This window comes from Oryctolagus cuniculus, chromosome 1 (genome assembly GCF_051225735.1).
Source record: "Oryctolagus cuniculus isolate XC-2025 breed Fujian yellow rabbit chromosome 1, ASM5122573v1, whole genome shotgun sequence".
NCBI classification, from domain to species: domain Eukaryota; kingdom Metazoa; phylum Chordata; class Mammalia; order Lagomorpha; family Leporidae; genus Oryctolagus; species Oryctolagus cuniculus.
In genome coordinates this window covers 142434186-142459914 of record NC_142867.1, presented here as the reverse complement: position 1 = coordinate 142459914, position 25729 = coordinate 142434186, and the positions used below count along the sequence as shown (strand labels likewise).

General features: G+C 40.5%; 1 protein-coding gene and 1 long non-coding RNA gene across 10 annotated transcripts in view; one reads left to right on the top strand and one right to left on the bottom strand.

Annotated features, from left to right (window-relative positions):
• Nucleotides 1–25729, bottom strand: part of FANCC (FA complementation group C) — a 250334-nt gene that overhangs the window by 58536 nt on the left and 166069 nt on the right. For all 9 annotated transcript variants that reach the window (XM_008257648.5, XM_089335858.1, XM_089335866.1 and 6 more), the window contains 2 exons: nt 16236–16349; nt 15319–15383 (listed from right to left, as the gene is read on the bottom strand). In XM_008257648.5, the coding sequence (XP_008255870.3) occupies nt 15319–15383; nt 16236–16349 (179 nt within the window). The remainder of the gene's footprint in view (nt 1–15318; nt 15384–16235; nt 16350–25729) is intronic.
• Nucleotides 1–25729, top strand: part of LOC127482834 (uncharacterized) — an 82638-nt gene that overhangs the window by 22523 nt on the left and 34386 nt on the right. The window lies entirely within an intron of this gene.

Here is a 25729-nt window from a genome sequence, read left to right as displayed (position 1 = left end):
ATAGTATGGACATTTTAAGTCCTTTTAAATCTTCTTGGATTCATGAACATGGATGTCTATTTGTATCTTTTTAAATTCCGTAATGTTTGGTAATTTCCAGTGATTCTTTTCTCTTCCTTGGTTAGTTCTATTCCTAAATATTTTATTGTTTTGATGCTATGCTAAGTGGGATTATTTTTCTAAATTTCCTTTCTGGATGTTCATTGTTACTGTATAGAAATGCAATTGGGCTTTGTGTGTGCTGATTTTATATCCTGCAACTTTGAATTAGTTGCTTAATTCCCTTTTGGTAGAATCTTTTAGAGTTTTCTATATATAAGATCATGTCATCAGTGAATAGATATTACTACTTCTTCCTTTCCAATTTGAATGCCAATTATTTCTTTTGCTTATTGTCTGTTTGCTGCCTACTGGTTCTGGCAAGGATTTTTTAGTCCTATATGGTATAAAAATGAGAGGAGATGAAGACACTGTTTTGAGTTTAGTAGGGCTTATCTCTCCATAAAATTCATGCAGATATTTAAATAAGCTCTGACATCTTAATGTTAATGAGTGATGGAAACCTGCTAGGAGGTGGGTGGGGCCGATGGGAAGTTTTTAGGTCTCTGGGGTCGTGACCTCAGAAGGTGGTTCTCCCAAGAGGATTATTATTTGAATTCAAGTTCTGTCATGCTGTCTCTCTCTCAGCTTCCTGGCTCATCATGTAATCATGCCTCCACATACACCATAATCAGCCTCCATAGATGCTGGACTATAGGGTTCCTAGCTACTGAACTTTAATTTCCAAATTGAGAGCTGAAATAAACCTTTTGATTCCCAAAGAAATTCCTCTGAGGTATTTTACCTAAAGAAACAAAAAGCAGACGAATACAGACACCTTTACCTTTTCCTGAAAGGAAAACTTTCAGCTCTTCATTGAGCTACAGGATTTTCAAATATGGCCTTTCCTGTATTGAGATAATTTCCTTTTATCCCTAATTTGTTGAGTGTTTTTTTTTTTTTATCATAATGGGTGTTGAGTTTTGGTCAAATGGTTGTTCTGCACTAATGATGATCATATGGTTTTTGTTCATCACTCTGATGATGTGGTATATTTCACTGACTGATTTCTTTATGATGAATGATCCTTGCTTTCCACAAATAAATTTCACTTGTCATGTGCATAATCATTTCAATGGAGTGAATATGTTTTGCTAGTATTTTGCCAAGCGTTTCTACACCAAGATTCAATGTTAACCTTTTTTTTTTATTGCATTCATTTACTTGTGCTTTTTTGAAAGGGAGAGAGAGAGAATGGGAGAATTAATTGCCTGTCTGTTCACTCCTCAAAGCCAAGACTCAATGTAGATGGGTAGCAGAGAGCCAAGTACTTGAGCCATCATTTGCTGCCTCCCAGAGTGTGCATTAACAAGATGCTGGGATCAGAAGCAGAGCTGGGACTTGAAGCCAAGCATTTTGACAACAGATGCAGGCGTCTCAGGTTGTACCTTAACTGCTGCACCAAATGTCTACCTCTGTTTTCTTTTAGTATCTTTGTTTGATTGATGGTGGGGCAATGCTGGCCTCATAAAATGAGTTTGAAAGTGTCCCCTCTTCAGTTTTTTGGAACTGTTTGGGAAGGATTGCAGTTAATTCTTTAAATGTTACACAGAATTCTTCAGTGAAGCCATCTAGTCCTGGGTTTTCTTTGTTGAAAGGTTTTGAATAACTGATACAATCTCCTTACTGCTTTAAGTTCATTCAGGTTTTCATTTCTTAATGATTCAGTATTATATGCTTCTGTCGATTTATCCAATACATCAGAGTATAATTTTTCATAGTAGTCTCTTATGAGCCATTTTCTTTAAGTGGCATCAGTTGTCATTTCTATGATTTTCTTTTTGCTTCTTGTTTTTCAAGTACTCTTTTTTCCTTATTTAGCCTAATTAAATCTTTATTTTAAAAAATTGTTGCTGATTTTTAAAAAACTGCATTTTAAATCTCTATTTCTGCTGTAATCATTGTTATTTCCTTCCTTCTATTTTTTTAAAGATTTATTTATATTTGAAAGACAGTTACAGAGAGGTGGGGGGAAGAGGAGAGAGGAGGGGGACAGAGAAAGAGAGAGAGGGAAAGTCTTCCATCCGCTAATTCACTCCCTAAATGGCTGCAACAGCTAAGCTGGGCTGATTCGAATTCAGGAGCCAGGAGCTTCTTCCAGGTCTCCCACATGGAACAGGGGCCCAAGGACTTGGGCCATCTACTACTGTTTTCTCAGGCCACAGCAAAGAGCTGGATCAGAAGTGGAGCAACCAGGACTTGTACTGGTGCCATATGGGATGCTGGCACTGCAGGTAGAGGCTTAACCTACTATGCTACAGAGCCGGCCCCCCATTTCTTTTTCTTTTAACTTAAAAGGATAGTTATTTGAGAGTAGGAGGTGAAGGAGGAAGAGGGAAAAAAAGAAGAGACAGACAGACACTCAACTCTCAAGTGTTGGTTCACTCTTCCAAATGATCACAATGGCTCCAAGCTGAGGTTGAAGTCAGGAGCCAAGAACTTAATACAGATCTCTCACATGGGTTGCAGGAACCCAAATACTTGAACCATCACTACTACGTCTCAGGGTCTGCATTAGAACAAGCAGGAATCAAAAGCAGAACCAGTATTGAACTCACACACTCTGATATGGGATGTGAGAACCTTTTTTTTTCTTAAGATTTATTTATTTACTTGAAAGGCAGAGTTAGAGAGAGAGAAAGAGAAGTGGATAGAAAGAGAGAGATGGAGAGAAAGTCACACACACACACACACACACAGAGAGAGAGAGAGAGAGAGAGAGAGAGAGAGAGAGAGAATCTTTCATCTGCTGGTGCATATCCCAAATAACTGCAAAGGCCTGGACTGAGTCAGACTGAAGCCAGAAGTCAGGAGCTTCATTTAAGTCTCCCTTTTTTGGGCCATCTTCTATCTTATGCTGCTTTCTCAGGCTCGTTAGTAGATAACTGGATTGGAAGTGGAGCAGCCCGACTCTCGAACAGGCACCCATATGCGATGCTATCAGCTACAGCAGAGTGCCTGCCCTGGATGTGGTTTTTTTTTTTTTTTTTTTTTTTTTTTTTTTTGCCAGGCAGAGTTAGTGAGAGAGAGACAGAGAAAAAGGTCTTCCTTCCATTGGTTCACTCCCCGAACGGTCATTACGGCCAGCGGTACACCAGGAGCCAGGTGCTTCCTCCTGGTCTCCCATGCGGGTGCAGGGACCCAAGCACTTGGGCCATCCTCCACTGCCCTCCCGGGCCACAGCAGAGAGCTGGCCTGGAAGAGGAGCAACCGGAACTAGTATCCGGCGCCCCAACTGGGACTAGAACCCAGAGTACCGGTGCTGCAGGTGGAGGATTAGCCTAGTGAGCCACAGCGCTGGCCTGGAAGTGGGGATCTTAACCAGTGTCTTAACCTCTAGGATGAATGCTCACTTCCAATCACCATTTCTTTAGGGTTGGTTTCTGGAGACTAATTTTGATCCTTTGTTTAGGCCATGCTTCCCTGTTTCTTCATATGTTCTATTATTTTGGCTGTGTTTTGAGCATTTAAAAACCATCACCACTCTCAGTTTTTATGGACTGGTTCATACAAGAAAAGACTTTCACCAATTAGTCCAACTAAAGATTCTATAAGTCCCTCAAACCTTTTCCAGACTCGTGCATGTAATTCGCCAAATAGAGAGTTTTACCAGTTTCTTCAAGAAATTTTAGTCTCGTTTCCTCTGGTGTTTCACAGATTCTCTGATGCTGCAATAAACCACTGAGCTTTATTTTGTTGCTGGTGGCCTTCAGGCATCCAAAATATGCCAAATCCCTGTCAGCATAGAGTCAAAGAAGACAGAAACCAGTCCCTCTGGCAGCTCCCAGAGAAGCCAGAATGTTGGATGCATGTTCCACTCTTCTCTTTTCTTCCCAAGGGAAAAGCTGCAGGCTGTGCACTTTCCCCAATCCTGCTGAGCAGTGCCAGCTTCCATCTGCAGTACTGAGCTTTATTTTGTCCTCTGTGGCCTCCAAAGTACACAAGTTCCCCATCAGTGCTCCAAATCAGGCCAGACAGAAACCCCCTGGGAAGGTGAAATGTTGGATGCACGCTCTACTCTTCTGTCTTCTCCCAAGGGAGAAGTTAGAAGCTGGGATTTTCTCTCAATCTGGCAAAGCTATGCCAGCTTTGGGGAAGGTATCATGGTTGATATGAAAGTTTCTTGCTTTTTCACCAATTTCAATAAATTTCTTTGAGCTTGCCCATGGTACTGTGACTTAATTGGTTTCTGGAGTTCTCATAAAAGCTTTCTAGGCCATGAACTGTCAAGTTGATGTCTCTGTGGGAGAACAAGGTCTGGGGCTTACTATTCTGCAATCTTGTTCACATCATTCCTGAGGAATTTATTTAATGTTTATTATTAATTCAGTTATCCTTTTTGGTAATGACTTGGTTATATTCCTTACCCATTTCCATACTGGAGCGTTTGCCTCTTTATTACTGCATTGCAGAAGTTACTTATATAGTTTTCATAATAATCTTAGCAGTTTGCTGCAAATACATTTTCAGATCATTAACTGGTTACTTTCATTTATTAACAGTTATCTCATAAAATTATTTTGTTGGGGCCAGCATTGTGGCCCAATAGGGTTAAACGTCTGTCTGTGGTGCTGGCATCCCATAAGGGCACCAGTTTGAGTCCTAGCTGCTCCACTTCTGAACCAACTCCCTGCTAATGGCCTGGAAAAGCAGTGAAGATGTCCAAAGTGTTTGGGCCCTTGCACCCATGTGGGAAACCTGGAGGAAGCTACTGGCTCCTGGCTTTAGATCAGCCCTGATCCGGCTGTTGCAGCCATCTGGGGAGTGAACCAGCAGATGGAAGATCTCTGTCTATAACTCTGCCTCTCAAATAAGTAAATAAATCTTTTTTAAAAACCTACTAACATCTTTAAAAAAAAAAAGAAAATTATTTTGTTTATTCTCAGTTTCAGAATTTCTGCTTTGATTCCCTTCTCATTCTCCTTTGTGCATCTTTTATTTTCATTGTTTTTATGATGGGGATTACATGAGTTTTTAAAAATTATACACTGTATTACATGTTTTGGGAGTGTAGATTCATTATTTGGTATTCCTCTCACAACAAAATCCAAGTCTTTAACTGGTACATAAAATAAATGAGTGCACTCTGTGTACCTTAGAGATTTTTCTTCACACTTTTAATGCATACTTCACAGTACCACAAAACTTACATACTTTAAAAATACAATTAAATGACTTTTAATAAATTCACTAATTCAGAAAACTCATTATCATCTAGGTTTATGACATTTCCATCACTATAGAAGGATCCTTTGTGTCCATTTGCAGGAAAATCTACTCCTACCCCAGCCTTAGGCAACACCTAATCTACTTTATGTCTAGATTCTTTTATTCTAATCAATTCATATGAATGGAATCATGTTGAGGTGGATTCATTTCTGAGAGGAGGAGCATGGTGGGGGCAAGAGGTGCAGAGTCACCACACAGACCCCAGGAGTCAGGTGAAAGCAGGCCTGAGGCAAGCTGCCTGCAGACTCGTTTATTTCAGTTGCTACAACAGCTTATATAGCCAAGGCAGCCAATCTGGTCAAGGGGCGGTCTATGCCCTAACCAATCACAGCCTGTTCCCAGGCAGACTCCACTGTCATGTGGTTTCTGAAATCATCCAATCACAGCCTGTTGCCAGGCAGACTCTGTTGCCAGCGGCCATCTTGGCATGGCCTTCTCATTCCACCATAGAATCGTACAATAAACATAGGTCTTTTGCCAATGGCTCACTTTACTTATCATAATTTAAAATTTTAATTTTAAAAGGCAGAGACAGAGAGAAGGAAATAAACATGGAAAGCTCCTATCCACTGGCTCAACTCCCTCAATGCCCATGACAGCCAGGGCTGAAGCCAGGAGCCCAGAACTTAGTCTGGGTCTCCCTTGTGGGTCGCAGGGACCCAAGTACTTGAGCCATCACTTCCTGCTTCCCAGGGTGCATCTTAGCAAGACACTGGAATCAGAAGTAGAGCCAACACTCAAACCCAGACATTCCAATATGGGATACAGGCATATCAAGTGGCTTCTTTTCTACAACTTATTTATTTTATTTGAAAGGCAGAGTTATAGACAGGAAGGGATGGAGGCCGGGGGGGGGGGGGGGCGAGCGAGCTCCCATCTGTTGGGTTACTCCCCAAATGGCTACAATGGCTAGGGCTAGGCTAAGCTGAAGCCAGGATCCAAGAACTCCATCCAGGTCTCCGATGTTGAGTGGCATGGGCCCAAGTACTCAAGCCATCTTCTGAGCTGGACCCAAACTGGAACAGCCAGGATGTGAACTGGTGGCCATATGAGACACTAGCAATGCAGGTGATGTCTTAACCTGCAATGCCATATGGCAGCTCCACCAAGTAGCTCCCTAACCACTTTGTCAAATGCCTACCCCAGTTTTGAGGTTGATCCATGGTGCATACTTTTCACTGAGGAATATAATTTCATTATAAAGACATAGCACACTGTTCACCTATTCATGAGTTGAGGGATATCTGGGATTGCTTCCCCCCTTTTTGTCTATTATGAGTAATGCTACAAACATTTGCTTACAATTATTCATGTGTTTATTGGTATGTATATACTTTAGGTGAAATGTGTATTTCAATCTTTTGCCCATTTTTAAACTGAGTCATGAGTCTTGTATTATTGAGTTCTTCACATATGAGGAATCTTCAAAAGGTTCAGGGAAATATTTACTGCAAAAAATGCACAGATTTCAAAAATTTTTTGTATCAAAATAAACTTACTGTGAGGTAACTGTTTGCTGATTAAGATGCAACTTGGGATGCTCACATCCCAGATTGAAGTGTCTAGGTTGGAGCCTCAGTTCTGCTTCCCATTCTAGCTTCTATTACTAAACATTGTTTGAGGCAGCATTGATGGCTCAACAAGCTGGGTACCAGCCAACCATGTGGAAGACCAGATTGAGTTCCCAGGGCCTGGCTCCAGCTTAGCCCAGTTCCAGCTATTGTAGGAATCTGAGGAGTGAATCAACAGAAGGGAGATCTTGGTCTTTTTCACTCTGCCTTTCAAATAAATAAAAACGTATCTTAAAAACCCCTTATCTTTTAATTATATTTTTTCCAGTATCTCCCTGAAGTAACCTCACATCCTAGATATAAGCCCTTTATGGGGTGTGAGATTTAGAAATATTATCTCACAGTACTATGGTTTGGATATGATTTCAGCATCCCTAAAGGATCACTGTGATTAAAGACATGGTCCCAAGATGGTGTTATCAGGAGAAGGGCCTAGTGGCAGGTGTTGAGCTCACTGGGAGTGGCCCTGGAATTCAGTTCTCATGCCATGCCTTGAGTTCTCCTGAGAAAATTGTTACAAAAGCTTGAGTTTGGTTCCACCAGTCTCTGTGCTCCTGGTTCAAGATGTGATCACTTGTTGTGACGCAGGCTTCTGCCAGGGCATTCACCATGATGTGACACAGCTTAGAGAAGGCCCTCACCAGAGCTGAGCCAATGTAGGTGCCATGCTCTTGAATCTCCAAAACTGTGAGCTAAATAAGCCTCTTTATCTTCACAAGCAGCCTGTAAGGCATTTTGTTATAGTGACAGAAAGTTGCCTAATACAGTCTATGACTGTATCTTCAATTTTAGATAATAGTAATAGATTTTCAAAAATTTGTTTCTCTAGGGAGAGGGGAGTTAAAGGGAGTTTAGGTAATGGGTCCCAAATCACTGCACAAACAAAAAGAGGAAGTTCCTAATGTTCAGAGCTCAGTGAGGGTGACTGCAGATCTATCACAGATTTTCTGAGCAAACAGAGAAGAGTCTGAGGGTTCCAGTCAACAAAAGGTGTCAGGAAGAGTGAGGTGCTGGTTATCCTGATTTGACCTGTACATATAGTATGCATGTGTTCAAGTGTCATACTGTATCTGCTGAATATGTACAATTATTTTTAATTTTATTTGAGAAGCAGATCAACAGAGAGAGAACTCTCATGCAATGGTTCACTCCCCAATTGCCTGCAATAGCAGAGATAGGCTATGAGGAAGCCAGGAACTGGGAACTTGATCTGAGTCTCCAAAATGCAATGGCAGCGACCCAATTACTAGGGCCATCACCACTGTCTACTGGGGTCTGCATTCTCAGAAAGCTGGAGTCAGGAGTCGGAGCGAGGCACTGAACCCAAGTATAATGTGGGATAGTAAAAATTAACAGGTATCTTAACCACTAGGCTAAATGCCTGTCCCTACAATTACTATAATGGGGGGAAAAACTTTTTTAATGTTTAAAGAGATGGGAATGCTAACTAATCTGATTTGGTTTTCTAACATTGATGCTGTACTCCATAAATTTTAAGGTGAAATTGTTAACTGAAAAACAAAGATGGGGCTGGCATTGTGGTACAGTGTGAGTTAACATTGTCCTTATGACACCTGCAAACCATATAAGAGTACTAGTTTGAATTCCAACTACTCCACTTCAGATCCAGCTTCCTTCTAATGTGCCTGGGCAGACAGCAGATGACGATCACTTCCACCCAAGTGGGAAACCAGGATGGAATTCCTGGATCCTGGCTTTGACATGACCCACACCCGGCTATTGTGGCTATTTGGGGAGTGAACCAGCAGACAGATCTCTATGTCATTCTAACTTAGAAAGAGAGAGAGAGAAATGTGTTTATCATTTGTTGTGGCTGGTCCTTTGGGTTATATCTAGTCTTGAACTATTATAAATAAAGCAGTTGTGACCATCTGCATATTAGTCCTAGAGAATACCTATGCTGTCACTAGTTCTGAGTCAATAATCAAGAGCAGAACTGGTAGGCTGTACAGTGACTGAACTCTATAACAACTTCCACACAATTTACCAAAGTGGCTAGTCCATTTCACATTCTCATAAGCAGTGTTGGAGCAAACAAACAGTTACATGTATCCTTAAACATATGCTAGCAGAACATTTTAAATTTTAGCCATTTTAAGGAATATGCTGTGGCACACTTCAAACATTTGATTTTTTCCTGTTCAATTTTTTATTTAATTTGTGGTAAAACATAAATAAATAATAGCTATCTTTTAACCATTTCTAAGTGGTAACCATTCAGTGACATTAAAAACTTCCATTTACTATCTCCTCACCATTGCTATCTATACCAAAGGTTTCTCATCAGCCTCAACTTAAACTTTGTACCCATCAAATAACACCATTCTCTCCTCCAACCCCTGGTAACCCTCATTCAGCTTTGTTTCTGTGAATTTGCCTATTCCAAGTGCCTCATGTATGTGGAAAAAATAACTGTTCTGTGTCTGGCTTATTTTGCTAAGTATATTTTCTTTTTTTAAAATTTTTTTTCACTTTTATTTAATAAATATAATTTTCCAAAGTACAGCTTATGGAGTACAATGGCTTCCCCCCCCATAACTTCCGTCCCACCTGCAATCCTCCCAACTCCCACTCCCTCTCCTATTCCATTCACATCAAGATTCATTTTCAATTCTCTTTATATACAGAAGATCAATTTAGTATATATTTAGTAAAGATTTCAACAGCTTGCACCCACACAGAAACATAAAGTGTAAAACACTGTTTGAGTACTAGTTATAGCATTAATTCACATTGAACAGTGCATTATGGACAGAGATCCTACATGAGGAGTAAGTGCACAGTGATTCCTGTTGTTGACTTAACAAATTGACACTCTTGTTTATGGCGTCAGTAATCTCCCTAGGCTCTTGTCATGAGTTGCCAAGGCTATGGAAGCCTTTTGAGTTCACTGACTCCAATCTTATTTAGACAAGGTCACAGTCAAAGTGGAAGTTCTCTCCTCCCTTCAGAGAAAGGTTCCTCCTTCTTTGATGGCCCGTTCTTTCCACTGGGATCTCACTCGCAGAGATCTTTCATTTAGGTTTGTGTGTGTGTGTGTGTGTGTGTGTGTGTTTGTTTGTTTGTTTTTCCAGAGTGTCTTGGCTTTCCATACCTGTAATACTCTCATGGGCTCTTCAGCCAGATCCAAATGCCTTAAGGGCTGATTCTGAGGCCAGAGTGCTGTTTAGGACATCTGCCATTCTATGAGTCTGCTGTGTATCCCACTTCCCATGTTGGATTGTTCTCTCCTTTTTTTATTCTATCAGTTAGTATTAGCAGACACTAGTCTTGCTTATGTGATCCCTTTGACTCTTAGACCTATGATTATGATCAATTGTGAACTGAAATTGATCACTTTGACTAGTGAGAAGGCATTGGCACATGCCACCTTGATGGGGTTGAATTGGAATCCCCTGGCACGTTTCTAACTCCACCATTTGGGGCAAGTCCGATTGAGCATGTCCCAAATTGTACATCTCCTCCCTCTCTTATTCCCACTCTTATATTTAACATAGATCACTTTTCAGTTAAATTTAAACACCTAAGAATAATTGTGTGTTAATTACAGAGTTCAACTAATAGTATTAAGTAGAACAAAAAATATACTAAAAGGGATAAAGTATTAAATTGTACACCAACAGTCAGGACAAGGGCTGATCAAGTCACTGTTTCTCATAGTGTCCATTTCACTTCAACAGGTTTCCTTTTTGATGCTCGGTTAGTTGTCACCAATCAGGGAGAACATATGATATTTGTCCCTTTGGGACTGGCTTATTTCAATCAGCATGATGTTTTCCAGATTCCTCCATTTTGTTGCAAATGACCAGATTTCATTGTTTTTTTTTTTTGTTGTTGTTGTTGGTTTGTTTTTTGTTTTTGGTTTTTTTGTTTATTTTATTTATTTATTTTTTTACTGCTGAACAGTATTCTATAGAGTAATAGAGTACATGTCCCATAACTTCTTTATCCAGTCTACTATTGATGGGCATTTAGGCTGATTCCAGGTCTTAGCTATTGTGAATTGAGATGCAATAAACATTGAGGTGCAGACAGCTTTTTTGTTTGCCAACTTAATTTCCTTTGGGTAAATTCCAAGGAGTGGGATGGTTGGATTGTATGGTAGGGTTATATTCAGGTTTCTGAGGAATCTCCAGACTGACTTCCATAGTGGCTTTACCAGTTTACATTCCCACCAACAGTGGATTAGTGTCCCTTTTTTCCCACATCCTCGCCAGCATCTGTTGTTGGTAGATTTCTGTATGTGAGCCATTCTAACTGGGGTGAGGTGAAACCTCATTGTGGTTTTGATCTGCATTTCCCTGATTGCTAGTGATCTTGAACATTTTTTTATATGTCTGTTGGCCATTTGGATTTCCTCTTTTGAAAAATGTCTGTTAAGGTCCTTGGCCCATCTCTGAAGTAGGTTGCTTGTTTTGTTGTTGTGGAGTTTCTTGATCTCTCTGTAGATTCTGATTATTAATCCTTTATCTGTTGCATAGTTTGCTAATATTTTTTCCCATTCTGTTGGTTGCCTCTTCACTTTCCTGACTGTTTCTTTTGCTGTACAGAAACTTCTCAATTTGATGTAATCCTAATTGTTAATTTTGGCTTTGACCGCCTGTGCTTCTGGAGTCTTTTCCAAGAAGTCTTTGCCAGTGCCTGTATCTTGCAGGGTTTCTCCAATGTTCTCTCATAATTTGATGGTGTCGGGTCATAAATTTAGGTCTTTAATCTGTGTTGAGTAGATTTTTGTGTAAGGTGAAAGGTAGGGGTCTTGCTTCATGATTCTGCACGTGGAAATCCAGTTTTCCCAGCAACACTTATTGAATAGACTGTCCTTATTCCGGGAATTGGTTTTAGATCCTTGATCAAATATAAGTTGGCTGTAGATGTTTGGATTGATTTCTGGTGTTTCCATTCTGTTCCATTGGTCTTTCCATCTGTTTCTGTACCAGTACCATGCTGTTTTGATTACAACTGCCCTGTAGCATGTCCTGAAATCTGGTGATGCCTCCAGCTTTGTTTTCGTGGTACAAGATTGCTTTAGCTATTCGAGGTCTCCTGTGCCTCCATATGAATTTCAGCATCACTTTTTTTCAGATCTGAGAAGAATGTCTTTGGTGTTTTGATTGGAATTGCATTGAATCTATAAATTGCTTTTGGGAGAATGGACATTTTGATGATGTTGATTCTTCCAATCCATGAGCATGGAAGATTTTTCCATTTTTCGGTATCCTCTTCTATTTCTTTAAGATTTTGTAATTCTCATCGTAGAGATCTTTAACGTCCTTGGTTAAGTTTATTCCAAGGTATTTGATTGTTTTTGTGGCTATTGTGAATGGGATTGATCTTAGCAGTTCTTTCTCAGCCATGGCATTGCCTGTGTATACAAAGGCTGTTGATTTTTGTGCATTGATTTTATATCCTGCTACTTTGCCAAACTCTTCTATGAGTTCCAATAGTCTCTTAGCAGAGTTCTTTGGATCCCCTAAATAAAGAATCATATCATCTGCAAAGAGGGATAGTTTGAGTTCTTCCTTCCCAATTTGTATCCCTTTAATTTCTTTTTCTTGCCTAATGGCTCCGGCTAAAACTTCCAGAACTACATTGAATAGCAGTGGTGAGAGTGGGCATCCCTGTCTGGTACCAGATCTCAGTGGAAATGCTTCCAACTTTTCCCCATTCAACATGCTGGTCATGGGTTTTTCATAAATTGCTTTGATCGTATTGAGGAATGTTCCTTCTATACCCAATTTGCTTAGAGTTTTCATCATGAAAGGGTGTTGTATTTTATCAAATGCTTTCTCTGCATCTATTGAGATAATCATATGGTTTTTCTTCTCCAGTTTGTTAATGTGGTGTATCACATTGATTGATTTGTGCACATTGAACCATCCCTGCATACCAGGGATAAATCCCACTTGGTCTGCGTGGATGATCTTTCTGATGTGTTGTTGCATTCTATTGGCCAGAATTTTATTGAGGATTTCTGCGTCTATGTTTATCAGGGATAGTGGTCTGTAGTTTTCTTTCAATGCTGCATCTTTTTCCGGCTTAGGGATTAAGGTGATGCTGGTTTCATAGAAAGAATTTGGGGCGAGCGCCGTGGCTCAATAGGCTAATCCTCTGCCTGCGGCACCGGCACACTGGGTTCTAGTCCCGGTCGGGGTGCCAGATTCTGTCCTGGTTGCTCCTCTTCCAATCCAGCTCTCTGCTGTGGCCCAGGAGTGCAGTGGAGGATGGCCCAAGTCCTTGGGCTCTGCACCCGCATGGGAGACCAGGAGGAAGCACCTGGCTCCTAGCTTCAGATCAGCGTAGTGTGCTGACTTCAGCACGCCAGCCGCAGCGGCCATTGGAGGGTGGACCAACGGAAAAGGAAGACCTTTCTTCCTGTCTCTCTCTCTCACTGTCCACTCTCCCTGTATTAAAAAAAAAAAAAAAAAAAAAAAAGAATAAGAAGGAAAAAAGAAAGAATTTGGGAGGATTACCTCTTTTTGGATTGTTCTGAGTAGTTTGAGAAAAAAATGGAGTTAGTTCTTCTTTGAATGTCTGGTAGAATTCAGCAGTGAATCCATCTGGTCCTGAGCTTTTCTTTATTGGGAGGGCCTTTATTACCATTTCAATTTCTTTCTCAGTTATGGGTCTGTTTAGGTTTTCTATGTCTTCCTGGTTCAATTTAGGTAGGTTGCATGTGTCCAGGAATCTATACATTTCTGATAGATTTCCCTGTTTGCTGGCATACAAGTCCTTGTAGCAATTTTTGATGATTCTTTTTATTTCTGTGGTATCTGTTGTTACGTTTCCTTTTTCATCTCTGATTTTATTGATTTGGGTCTTTTCTTTTTTTAGTTAGTTGGGCCAATGGTTTGTCAATTTTGCTTATTTTTTTCAAAAAACAGCTCTTTGTTCGGCTGATTTTTTTTGTAATTTTTTTTGGATTCAATCCTGTTGATTTCTTCTCTGATTTTAATTATTTCTCTTCTCCTACTAGATTTGGGTCTGGTTTGCTACAGTTTTTCTAGATCCTTGAGATGCACTGAAAGCTCATTTATTTGGTGCCTTTCCAATATCTTGATGTAGGCACCTTTTGCTATAAATTTTCCTCTTACCATTGCGCTAAGCATATTTTCAAGATTCACACACATTCTTATGTATATCAAACTTTCATTCTTTTTTATAGCCAAATAGTATTCCATTATATTTATACATCATATTTTGTTTACCTATTCATCTGTTGATTAATGCTTGGGTTGTTTCTACCTATTGGTCACTGTGACAAACGACTATTGGTATGCAGGTATCTGCTTGAATTTCTGCTTTAAATTCTTTTAAATGCACATCTAAGTTATATAGTAATTCTATGTTTCACGTTTTTAGGCACTGTGAAACTGTTTTCCACAGTGAGTGTAACATTTGTTATTTTCTATTTTTCCTTTAAAGTTCATTATATATTCTGGATATTATGACCTCACCAGATATGTAATCTGTAAAACATTTCTCTATCTCTTTGCTTTCCTGACAGTAGCCTTTGAGTCACAAAATTCTTTATTTAGAAAATATCTAACTTTTCTATTTTTAATTAGTTGCTTTTTCTTTGAGTGTCCTATCTAAAAAATCATTACCAAATCAAATGTCATGAAGATTCTCCCGAATATTTTCTTCAAAGAATTTTATTGTTGACTTTAAGGGTTAGATGCAATAGACTCCTAAAGAGTGGGGGCAAAGACCATTTCTGATAAGAGTTTGTAATTGGCAACAGCTTTACCAAAAGATCACTATGTCTCTCTTAGTCCCCAGATCCTCTTGGTTAACTATTTGTTAAAAATGAAATGGTCACCAATAAAAACAACTCTGAATTCTTCCACAGAGTGAGGTAACTTTTGTAATGTGATTAGTTGTCTTTTAATTCGTCTGAATCTATTTGATTTGTTTAGTCTAGATCTTGGAATATTATGTTTCTTAAAATAGGTCACATGTGCACATCAAATATCTGTTGCCTTGTAAATATCCCCCCTACACACACACACACACACACACACACACTGGCAGGGGTGCGGGGAGGGCAGCACATTCACTCACATTCTCCTCTTACACAGCGAGGAAGCCAGTGGAAGCCTAAAAGCTCCCCTTGTTTTGTCTTCCTTACACATACATGTAGGACTTTTTAGCTAATGGGTACACAAAAGACACTGTATGATTTACTTACTGTCCCATAAGAGTTGAGAGAATAGTGGCTACAAATAGAAAATGAAGAAACTCACCAATTTCCCATGTACTCTACTAAAATAATCTCTCAACACAGAATATAATCATAACTGTGAAAATGCATTTCCTATGAATTAGGCCACTTTTTTTCTCATAACTGAACTGATACATTTTGAAACTTGAGAAGCGGGATGTTTAGTTTAACACCTACCGCCTTTGAGTGTTAAATCCATTAAGATGATTCTCTCTGAGTTCCGACACTAATGATAAAACCATCTGTAAAATAAAATCAGTTGCAGGTTAACTCCCACTGCAAACAGGATTACATCAGTTCTATTTTTCTTGGTGTGAGTGATATTTCCGCTGAGATTCCTTCCCCACCCCCCACCCGATCTCTCCTTAGGTTTCACTTTGTCAGAAGGAAAGGAAAGCAGCCTAAGACTCATTTAACAGTAAGTGGGATTTTATATCTAATGATCATTAATTTCCTAGGAGTGAAAACCAAACCCATTAAAAAAGAATTAAACTTATTTCTTCTTGTTTCCTTATTTTTAAAACTCCTTTTCCTTTATAAAGTTTTCAAAAGACCAGGATGGTTAACAATCACTAGAAATTTCATAACATTTTTTAAAAACAGGCAAAGACAATAAATTAAAATTTTTGAATTTGGCTAAAATTCAAGGGAGAAGAAAACATAGCTTAAATACTAAGATAAAATATGTAATACTATTTACAAGGTTATTTAGTGAATTTTCTGCTTTGCTTTAACATAAGATTCTAATCAGGGTATTTTAAACATCAGATTTGTCCAACAGTACAAGACTGTGTTTATACTGGAACAAAAGCTCTTCTACCAAAAAACTTCTGAGTGAATAAGTGAGATGCATTACAAGAAAGGGGCCGACTGCTTGGTTTACTAAAACCTTGCCGGGTTTCCTCCTCCTTTCTCATGATCTCTCATCTCACACTTCTTCCTTACATGGCCATAAGTGCACCCAAGGTAAGAAGAGATAAACAAAGAAAAGTTAAACACCTCTCACAGAGGAGTGAAATATTTCTATTTATCCTTTTTGCTGATGGCACATTCAGCAATGAAAATCTCAATACTAATAAATTTAAAATACTCACATTTCTAAGCAAACCAGGATAGTAATCCACAGGCTCATACCCAAGACCTTGAGCAAAAAGACCAACTTCTTTTATATCAAAACTGATCGCTGAAAGTATACGAGATAACAAACTCTAAAAAACATCAACAGAAATAGAAAAGGTCAACGACTTACACATAAATGCATGTCTCTGTTATATACAATGCCTAGAATCTGAGTCACTTGTAAATGGGATAGAATCTATAAAACTAGTAATCTCAATTTGTCCAACTACCCAGTCCATTTTGAATTAAGTATAAAGAAGAAATAAGTTAGCATTAAAATTAGTCCATTAAAAATAAGTCACTGTAAATGTTAATAGTTAAGCAAAAATAATATCTAGTTAATATTAAACATATAAAGAATAGGACTTTTTTCTTTTAAAAAACATCATGGGGCCAGCACTGTGCTGCAGTGGGTCAAGCCACCACCTGCAGTGCCGGCATCCCATTTGGGCACTGGATTGAGACCAGCCTGCTCCACTTCCTATCCTGCTCCCTCTTAATGTGCCTGGGAAAGCATCATAGAATGGCCCAAGCGCTTCAGCCCCTGCACCCACGTGGGAGACCAGATAAAGTTCCTGGCTCCTGGCTTCAGCCTGGCGTAGTCTTGACTGTTGCAGCCATCTGGGGAGTGAACCAGCAGATGGAAGAGCTCTCTCTCTCTCTGCTGCTCTCTCTAACGTGACCTTTCAAGTAAATAAATAAATCTTTTTTTAAAAAATGCAGCAAAATATTTTTATCAGAGTAGACAAAAGAATTTAATACAGGACAAAAAAATACCACAAATCACAGGGAAAAGAACATAATGAATAGTGCCTGGAAAACTATCTTTTAAAAAAGATGTTCACTTTACATTACTCATCAAAATACTGCCAAGTTTAATATAAATTAAAAATTAAATAAGATAATAAATAGGGAGAAATTTTTTTAAATTTATTTGACAGGTAGAGTTATAGACAATGAGAGAGGGAGACAGAGAAAAAGGTCTTCCTTCTGTTGGTTCACCCCCAAATGGCCGCTACGGCTGGTGCTGCGCCGATCAGAAGCCAGCAGCCAGGTGCTTCCTCCCAGTCTCCCATGCGGGTACAGGGGCCCAAGCACTTGGGCCACCCTCCACTGCCCTCCCAAGCCACAGCAGGGAGCTGGACTGGAAGAGGAGCAATTGGGACTAGAACCCGGTGCCCATATGGGATCCCAGTGCCGCAGGCAGAGGATTAACCAAGTGAGCTACGGCGCTGGCCATAAAATTATTTTTAAAGTATCTATATGAGAAAGCCCATTTCAAGGTGAAAAATCAAGGGAGTAAACTATAAAAGACTGTTCTAAATACAAATAAAAGTTTTTCAGAATGTAATATAAGCACAAACTAGAAAACTAGCAAATTGATCACATGTAATCAAAGTAATGTACACAACATGATAAAAAAGAGCATAAAAATGAGTATGAATAGATAACTTATAAAACTGAAATGTCTAAGAAACAGATACCTGTTTATCCTCCTAATCAAAAAGAGTAAATTAAGAGGCCAGCATTGTGGCTCAGTGAGTTGAGCTGCTGCCTGCGATGCCGACACTGCAAATGAGTGCTGGCTGGAGTCCTGGCTGCTCTGTGTCTGACTCAGCTCCCTGCTAATGTGCCTGAGAAAAACAGAAGATGGCCAAGTAATTGGACCCCTGCCATCCACATGGGAAACTCATAAAGCTCTTGACTTTGGCCTGGCCCAGCCCTGGCTGTTGGGGCCATTTGGGGAGTCAACCAGCACATGGAAGATCTTTCTCTCTCTCTGTCTCTCCCTCTCTCTCTGTAAGTCTGTCCTTCAAATAAATAAGGAAGATCTTTTAAAAGAAAAAAAAAAAAGTAAAACAGTAACATACCATTTTTCATTCAATGAATTATAGTATCTTACAAACATGGATTCTGAATGCAGTTTGGGTTTCTATGAAACAGATACTTCATGTGGGCTCTGAGGGGAGATGGGGGCTTCCAGAGTGCACCCACAGAGTGTGGGCAGGTGTTGCACAGCCCACAATCCATTGCCAAGCTTGACTTCCAGGGCCATGTGTGCCCACAGCAGGCTGTTCCCTAACAAAGATGCCTTCTAGGTCAACAGAGGCCCTGCTTTTCTGACATACGTATCAAAGGTCTAAAAGCAGTCAAAACCTTGGATATTGTTTGGCATACAGTCATAGGGAGATAAATCCACACATGATGATGAGGATTATGCTCAAAGATGTCCACTACTGTGTTCCTTCTCATAGTAAAAATGTTGAACAGCAGGGAATTATGAGCTTTTATACTCCTACACAAGTACAGTGGCACTGTAAGCCATTAAAATGTTTATAAGGCATTCATGGCAACATTTAAAATGTTATAAAGCTAAATGAAGATGCACAATTCTAAATCCAGAAATTATCTTAATCCACGTCATCTACATAAAAATGACACATAATAGGATGAAAAAATAATGGATGGAAACAGCACCAGAAGTCAACAGCCTCAGGGTGGTGCTTCTTAGGAATGTGAATATATAAAGTATACACTTTTCCCTTCTTTCAACTTTAGCAGGTTTCCCAGTTTTATATATTGTATATGAATTCTAAAGTCAGGAAAGAACTTGTTTTGAAAAAGTGAGTTATTTAGAAAAATTTAAAAATTTAAATAAGTTTTATTGAGACAATTCACACACCATGAATTTCATCCCCTTTAAAAATTGTACATTTAAAGTGAATAACTCAGTGATGTTTAGTATATTCACAGGAAACAGTTATTTTACAGTTTTTAAAAAGTTCTGCACTGTGGTTTGAGATACAGTGAATCTGCATGTATGCATATAAACGTATGCTGGTCTACATGTAAGTAAGTTTATACACAAATATTTGGAGATGATAGTCTAAATCAGGGTAGAGGCAAGGGTATCTTACTCAAGAGTGAGTACCTCATGGCTGGCATGGTGGCACAGCCAGTAAAGCTGCTGCCTGCAATGCTGGCATCCCATATAGGCCCTGGTTTGTGTCCCAGTTGCTCTATTTCCAATCCAGCTCCCTGCTAATAGCTTGGGAAGCACAGTGGGAGACGGCCCAAGCACTTGGGCACATGCCACCCACATGGGAGAGCCAGAACAAACTCTTGGCTCCTGGCTTTGGCCTGGCCTAGCCCCAGCTGTTGCCACCTGGAAAGTAAACCAGCAAAGGGAAGATCTCTCCCTCTCTGTCTCTGTCTCTGTCTCTTCCTCTCTCTGTATGTCTGACTTTCAGATAAGTAAATCTTAAAAAAAAAAAAAAAAAAAAGTAATTACTGCAGCCAGGGACAACAAACACTTTGGCACTATCATACCCAGTGCCACCCAGCGTGGTTATCCCTAACCATCACTGTGCTCATTTCTACTTCATCATAAAAGAATTCACATATTCAAAACACACAAAACAATAAGACACACTTTACCCATTATCAAACTTAATCAATCAAACATTAGAAGCACAGATGGGGCCTTCCGTGCCTCTCCCTTCCCCCACAGGTCTACCACAGGCTCCACTACAGGGGGAGATCTTGCCCCTGAATATGACAGGGACCCTCCAGTGTAGACCATGGTGATTTCTTCCTGTGAGCTCAGATTCACCTTAGTATCCTTAAAACAGAACTCCAAGCAACACTCCTAAGCAATATAGCATGAAACCTCTGTCCCAGCTTCAGGTCTGTTATAGAAGGGAACTGCAAATTAGAAAAATTTATAATGAGTTACAAAGTAGCACTGAAACGTTACTACTCAACAGAAAACATCCCTGATTTCAACAAAACAAAAAAGACCAGCAACACAGACCTTGTTGATTCCTCCATATCCCCACCAAAAAATCCATTTGAGGATACAAAAATAGGAAATTTACATAGTGAAAGTGAATTTTTTGTAAATCATAAGATAACTCAAAGGCTCCTTGAGTCCAAGAATGGGACCTGCTCTGGGCATAGATTGCAATGCAAGTGTCCTGGCAAAGGGAAAACCCAGACAAGCCTGGCCAGCCCCAAGTAAAACCCATGTGAAGAGGCTTACATCAGATCGAGGCAGGAAAAGGAGGTGGTGGGGTTTAGTGTGGACACCAGGAGGGCTCACAGTTGGGACAGTCTGGGTTTTTCACTGAGGAGGCTAGTCTGATGTTTAGTGGAACCCGGGCAGTACTGGAAGTTCTTGACTTTCTGCTACTAGACTTTTGATATTCTACTTAAAAAATACTTGAAGCACTTATATGCCAGGAGCTGTTCTAAGTGCTTTATAAATAGTAACTCATTTAATCCTCACAGCCTAGGGGTGGGATACTATTATTGAATCTGTGTTACAGATGAGGAAATCTGAGATAGAGTCAGCAAGCTGCCCAAGACAGTCACCTACTCTAAAATCAAATGGCTTATGTTTTTGAAAATGTTTATTTTCATCACAAAAGACAGATCTTCCATCTGCTGTTCTCCTTTATGAGTGGTGGGGACTGGCCAGCGCTGCGGCTCACTAGGCTAATCCTCCGCCTTGCGGCACTGGCACACCAGGTTCTAGTCCCAGTCGGGGCGCCGGATTCTGTCCCGGTTGCCCCTCTTCCAGGCCAGCTCTCTGCTGTGGCCAGGGAGTGCAGTGGAGGATGGCCCAAGTGCTTGGGCCCTGCACCCCATGGGAGACCAGGAGTACCACCTGGCTCCTGCCATTGGATTAGTGTGGTGCACCGGCCGCAGCGCACTGGCCACGGCGGCCACTGGAGGGTGAACCAACGGCAAAGGAAGACCTTTCTCTCTCTCTCTCACTGTCCACTCTGCCTGTCAAAAAAAAAAAAAAAATGAGTGGTGGGGACCCAAGCACTTGAGCCACCATCTGCTGCCTCCCAGGGGCATTAGCAGGAAGCAGATCTGAAGTGGAGTAGCAGGAAACTAGCACTCCAATACGGGATGTGGACATCCCAAGCAGCAGCTTAACTTGGCTGCCACAACAGCTGCCCCAGGGTAGCTTTTTTTTTTTTTTAACTTATTTATTTGAAAGGCTCACTTAAGGAGGGAGTGAAGGAGAGAGCGAGGGAGAGAGGAAGGAAAAAAGAGAGAGAAAATGAGTTCAATCTTCCATCTGCTGGTTCAACCCCCAAATGGCTCCAACAGCCAGGCTGGGCCAGATCAAAGCCAGGATCCAGGAGCTTCATCTAGGTCTCCCACATGGGTGGCAGGAGGCCCAACCATTTAAGTCATCTTTCACTACTTTCCCAGGCCATTGGCAGAGAGCTGGATCAGAAGTGGCATCCAGGACTCAAACTGATGCCTATATAGGATGGTGGTGCTGCAGGCTTGATTCTATGCCACAACCCCACTCACCCAGGTAGCTTCTAACAGTGCAAATCTGACTGGCTCAGATTAGACCCTTATGGCTTACTAAGTACTCTTACCATGAAGAGCAACAACATTCCCAAAGTGAAAAGGCTGGGACTCACTGGCTCTGTAGCAACCCCCAAATGCTACCCAGCTGACTTCCTCCTCAACATGTTTGGGACCCTGAAGGGGCTACAGGCCCCTCAGGATGTAAGTATGCCTTATTCCCCTTGCCAGAAGGTTCTCCTGGTCCCTGTATCAGGTTAAATGTCATTTCTTAAAGGAATTCCAACAATCCTAAGACCAAAGATTGGCTGGGTGTTCGCCATGAGTGGCACTGTGCTAAGCTTTGTTAAGTGGCGTCTCACTGAAAATCCCAAGTTCAATTTTTAATCAAATTCACTTGAGCAAAGTTTCATACCTGTGTTTCACATAAGTGGCCCTTAAAAAAAAAATTACAGCACAATGTGCTGTAGACCTAGGTGGGATGGAAAGTAATGAAGCATACAACAAAAGGAAACCAGTTTCAAAGCAGAGACAGCTGAAGATTGCAGATCTTGGAGCAGGTGCTTGGTTCAGGGGTTAGAACAGCTGTAGCTCACATCAGAGTGCCTGGATTTGATACTTACCACCAGCTCCTGATTCTTGTATCCTGCTAATGCAGACCCCGGGAGGCAGCGGTACCGGCTCAAAAACTTGAGTCCCAGCTTAGGCCTAGCTAATGTGGGTATCTGGAGAGTGAACCAACACATGGGAGCTCTTTATTTTTATCTGTCCCTCTCTCTCTTTCTACTTCTCAAATAATTGAGTAAATAAATATTTAAATAAGGTTGTAGGGGCCATCGTTGTAGCGCAGCAGGTTAAAGCCATCTCTGTCTGCCACTCTGCCTTGCAAATAAATAAATAAATAAATGTTGCAGACACTAAGGGAAACTTCGGCCAAGCTTTCCCCTGGAACCCAGGGGCTTCCAATAGCACTCACACCATAAGCCAGGGAAAGACTTTGCAGTAGCTCTCTGGCCATAGAGCCAATAAAAGTCAGTCTAGACATTTCATGGTTCAGAGTCTATGGTTAGGAACTGTACATAATTCCTACATAATATTTAAAATGACAATAAACAGTTCTCTTTATACTTTTTCTTCCTCAAAGAATTTATTTATTTGAAAAGCAAGTTATAGAGAGGGGAGGGAGGAAAGAGGAGAAGAGAGAGAGAGATCTCTTCTATCCACTGGTTCACTCCCTAAATGGCCACAATAGTCCAGGCAGGAGCCAGGAGCTTGGAACTTCACTCTGGGTCTCCCAAATGGGTGGCAGGGACCCAAACATTTGGACCATCTTCTGCTGCTTTCTCAAGCACATTACCAGGGAACTGGATCAGAAACAGAGCAGCCAGGATTCCAACTGGCACTCAAATAGTATGCCAGCATTGCAAGTGGCAGCTTAGCCTGCCTTAATCCTCAACACTGTTTTCAATGCCTGTATTGCACAAATATAGTCTTGGAAAAATGAAAATAAAGTAGACCTTCTGGATCAGCAGGTGACACATTCTCCTTTTTTTAACATTTGTTTAATATTTATTTTTTATTTATTTGAAAGACAAGAGTTACAGAGGGGGGAGAGGGAGAGAGAGTGTGCCTTCTATCCACTGGTTCATTTCCCAAATGGCCACAATGGTGGAGCTGAACCAATCCAAAGCTAGGAGCCAGGAGCTTCTTCTGGGTCTCTCACATGGGTGTAAGAGCCCAAGCACTAGGGCTATCATTCACTGCTTTCCCAGGCGCATTAACAGGAATCTGGATGGGAAGTGGAGTAGCCAGGACTTGAACCAGCACCCATATGAGATGCCAGTGCTGCAGGCCTGGGCTTTAACCTGCTGTGCCACAGCGCAGCCCCCAGCAGGTGATATATTCTAAGACCCCCCAAGAGGATACCTGAAACTGAGAGTAGCACTGAATATATATTATGTTTTTTCTATGGACATGCACACACCTATGATAAAGTTTAATTTTTAAAATAGACACAATAAGAGATTAACAATGATAATAATATACCATAATAAAAGTTGCCAGTATCATCAGTCTTGCATATTGGGAACACTGTTAAGTAAAATAAGAGCTACTTATTTTACTTATTTTTATTTATTTATTTATTTTATTTATTTATTTTATTTATTTATTTACTTATTATTATTTATGTTACTTGAATGCAAGCACTGTGATACAGATAAGTAAGCTGGCTATTCCGTGACCAGGGGTAGGTAGGACATACAGTGCAGATACGCTGAACAAAGGGGACCTGTATCCCTGGCAGGCCAGAGAGAAATGGCATATGACTTCACTGTGCTACCCAGAGCAGCTATATAATTTAAAACAAGGAACTGTTTGTTTCTGGAGTTTTTCATGTAATATTTTCAGACTGTTGCTGGTCATTGGTAACTGAAGCCAGTGTAAGTAAAACTGTGGAAAAGGAGGGGACTATTGTAATTTAGCTGGCAAATATGTCCTGGATATTTCCAAAATGATAACTATATACTGATTTTTAAAAATCAAAAGCTATAAAGATATTTCCTTACCCTGCTCCCTATCCCAGTAAAACAGACAAAACAAAAACCCTGGTTTCTGAATTTGTCTTAGCAGTTAAAACACTGGTTAGGGCACCTACATCTCATTATGTGAGGGCCTGGGTTCAATTCCCAGCTCCGGCTCCAGACTGCAGCTTCCTGCCAAGGTAGACCCAGGAACATAGCAGCTGGTAGATCAAATAGCTGGGTTACTAGGAGCCATCCATGTAGATGGAGCTCCTGGCTCCTGGCTTCAGCCTGGCCCAATCCTGGCTGTTGTGGATATTTGGGGAATGAACCAGGGGATAGGAGCTCTGTCTGTCTCTCTGTGTGTCTCTTGAGTTAAAACACAAACACGAAAACAACCTATACCACAACACTCAGCATTGGCCAAGATAGGGTGAAATGGTCACTCTGTTACTGTTGTTACTGTTTTATAAAGCCTTTCTGGGAGGTCACTTGATAAAATATAGTTGTGGTGGTTTGGGAGTGTCCCCCAAAGTCATGTGTTGGAAACCTAATCCCCAGTGCAACAGTGCTGATAACTAACCCACTTTAAGAGGTGATGAGGATAATCACAGTAAGAGATGCTCAGGTCTCGAGGGCCTTCGCTAGAATGGATTAAAGATGGTGTATAAAGAGTGAGTTGCAATATCAGGCGTGTTTGGCTCCTCCTCTTTCACGAATATGTCTTGCCCTTCTGCCACGGGATGACACACATGGAGCCCCTCAGTCTCGCATTTCCTGGCCTCTGAAACTGTAAAAATAAATCTCTGTTCTTTATAAACTACCCAGTCTCAGGTATTCGAGTAGCATAGTAGCACAAAACAAAGATATCAGCCAATACATTAAAATGAATATCCTTTTACCCAGTAATTCAATTTCTAAGAATATATCCTAAGGAAAGATTTAGGTCCATAGCAGTATTACTTATAACAGGAAAAACTAGAAACAACCAAAGTACTCAAGAAAAATTAGACTTGCTGAATTTGTCATGGCTTATCCAATAGAGTGAATTATGTTATAAAAAGATATTTAATAATATAGCAAAAGAAAATCAGACAACTGGAAAAGCAAGGTATAAAATTAAATGTTCAATGTGATTTTTATTTATTTATGTATTTATTTGAAAGTCAGAGAGAGCAGAGGCAGAGAGAGAGGGAGGTCTTCCATATAATGGTTCACACCCCAAACGGCTGCAATGGCTGGAGCTGCACCAATCTGAAGCCAGGAGCCAGGAACTTCTTCTGTGTCTCCCACATCGGTGCAGGGGTCCAAGCACTTGGGCCATCTTCCACTGCTTTCCCAGGCCATAGCAGAGAGCTGGATAGAAAGCAGAGCAGCCGGGTCTTGAACAGGTGTTCACATGGGATGCTGGCAGGCCAGGGTGTTAACCCACTGCGCCACAGCACCGGCCCCTCTATTCGTGATTTAAAATTTTTTCTTCACATTATCTGTATTTCTAAAATTTCTTAAATTAGCATATCCTAAGTTTTTATCATAAAAATGTTTGTAAAACAGAACTACATGCTTTATCTTATATCTGCCTTTTTCCCTAACTCCCTAATATGAACTGCTGT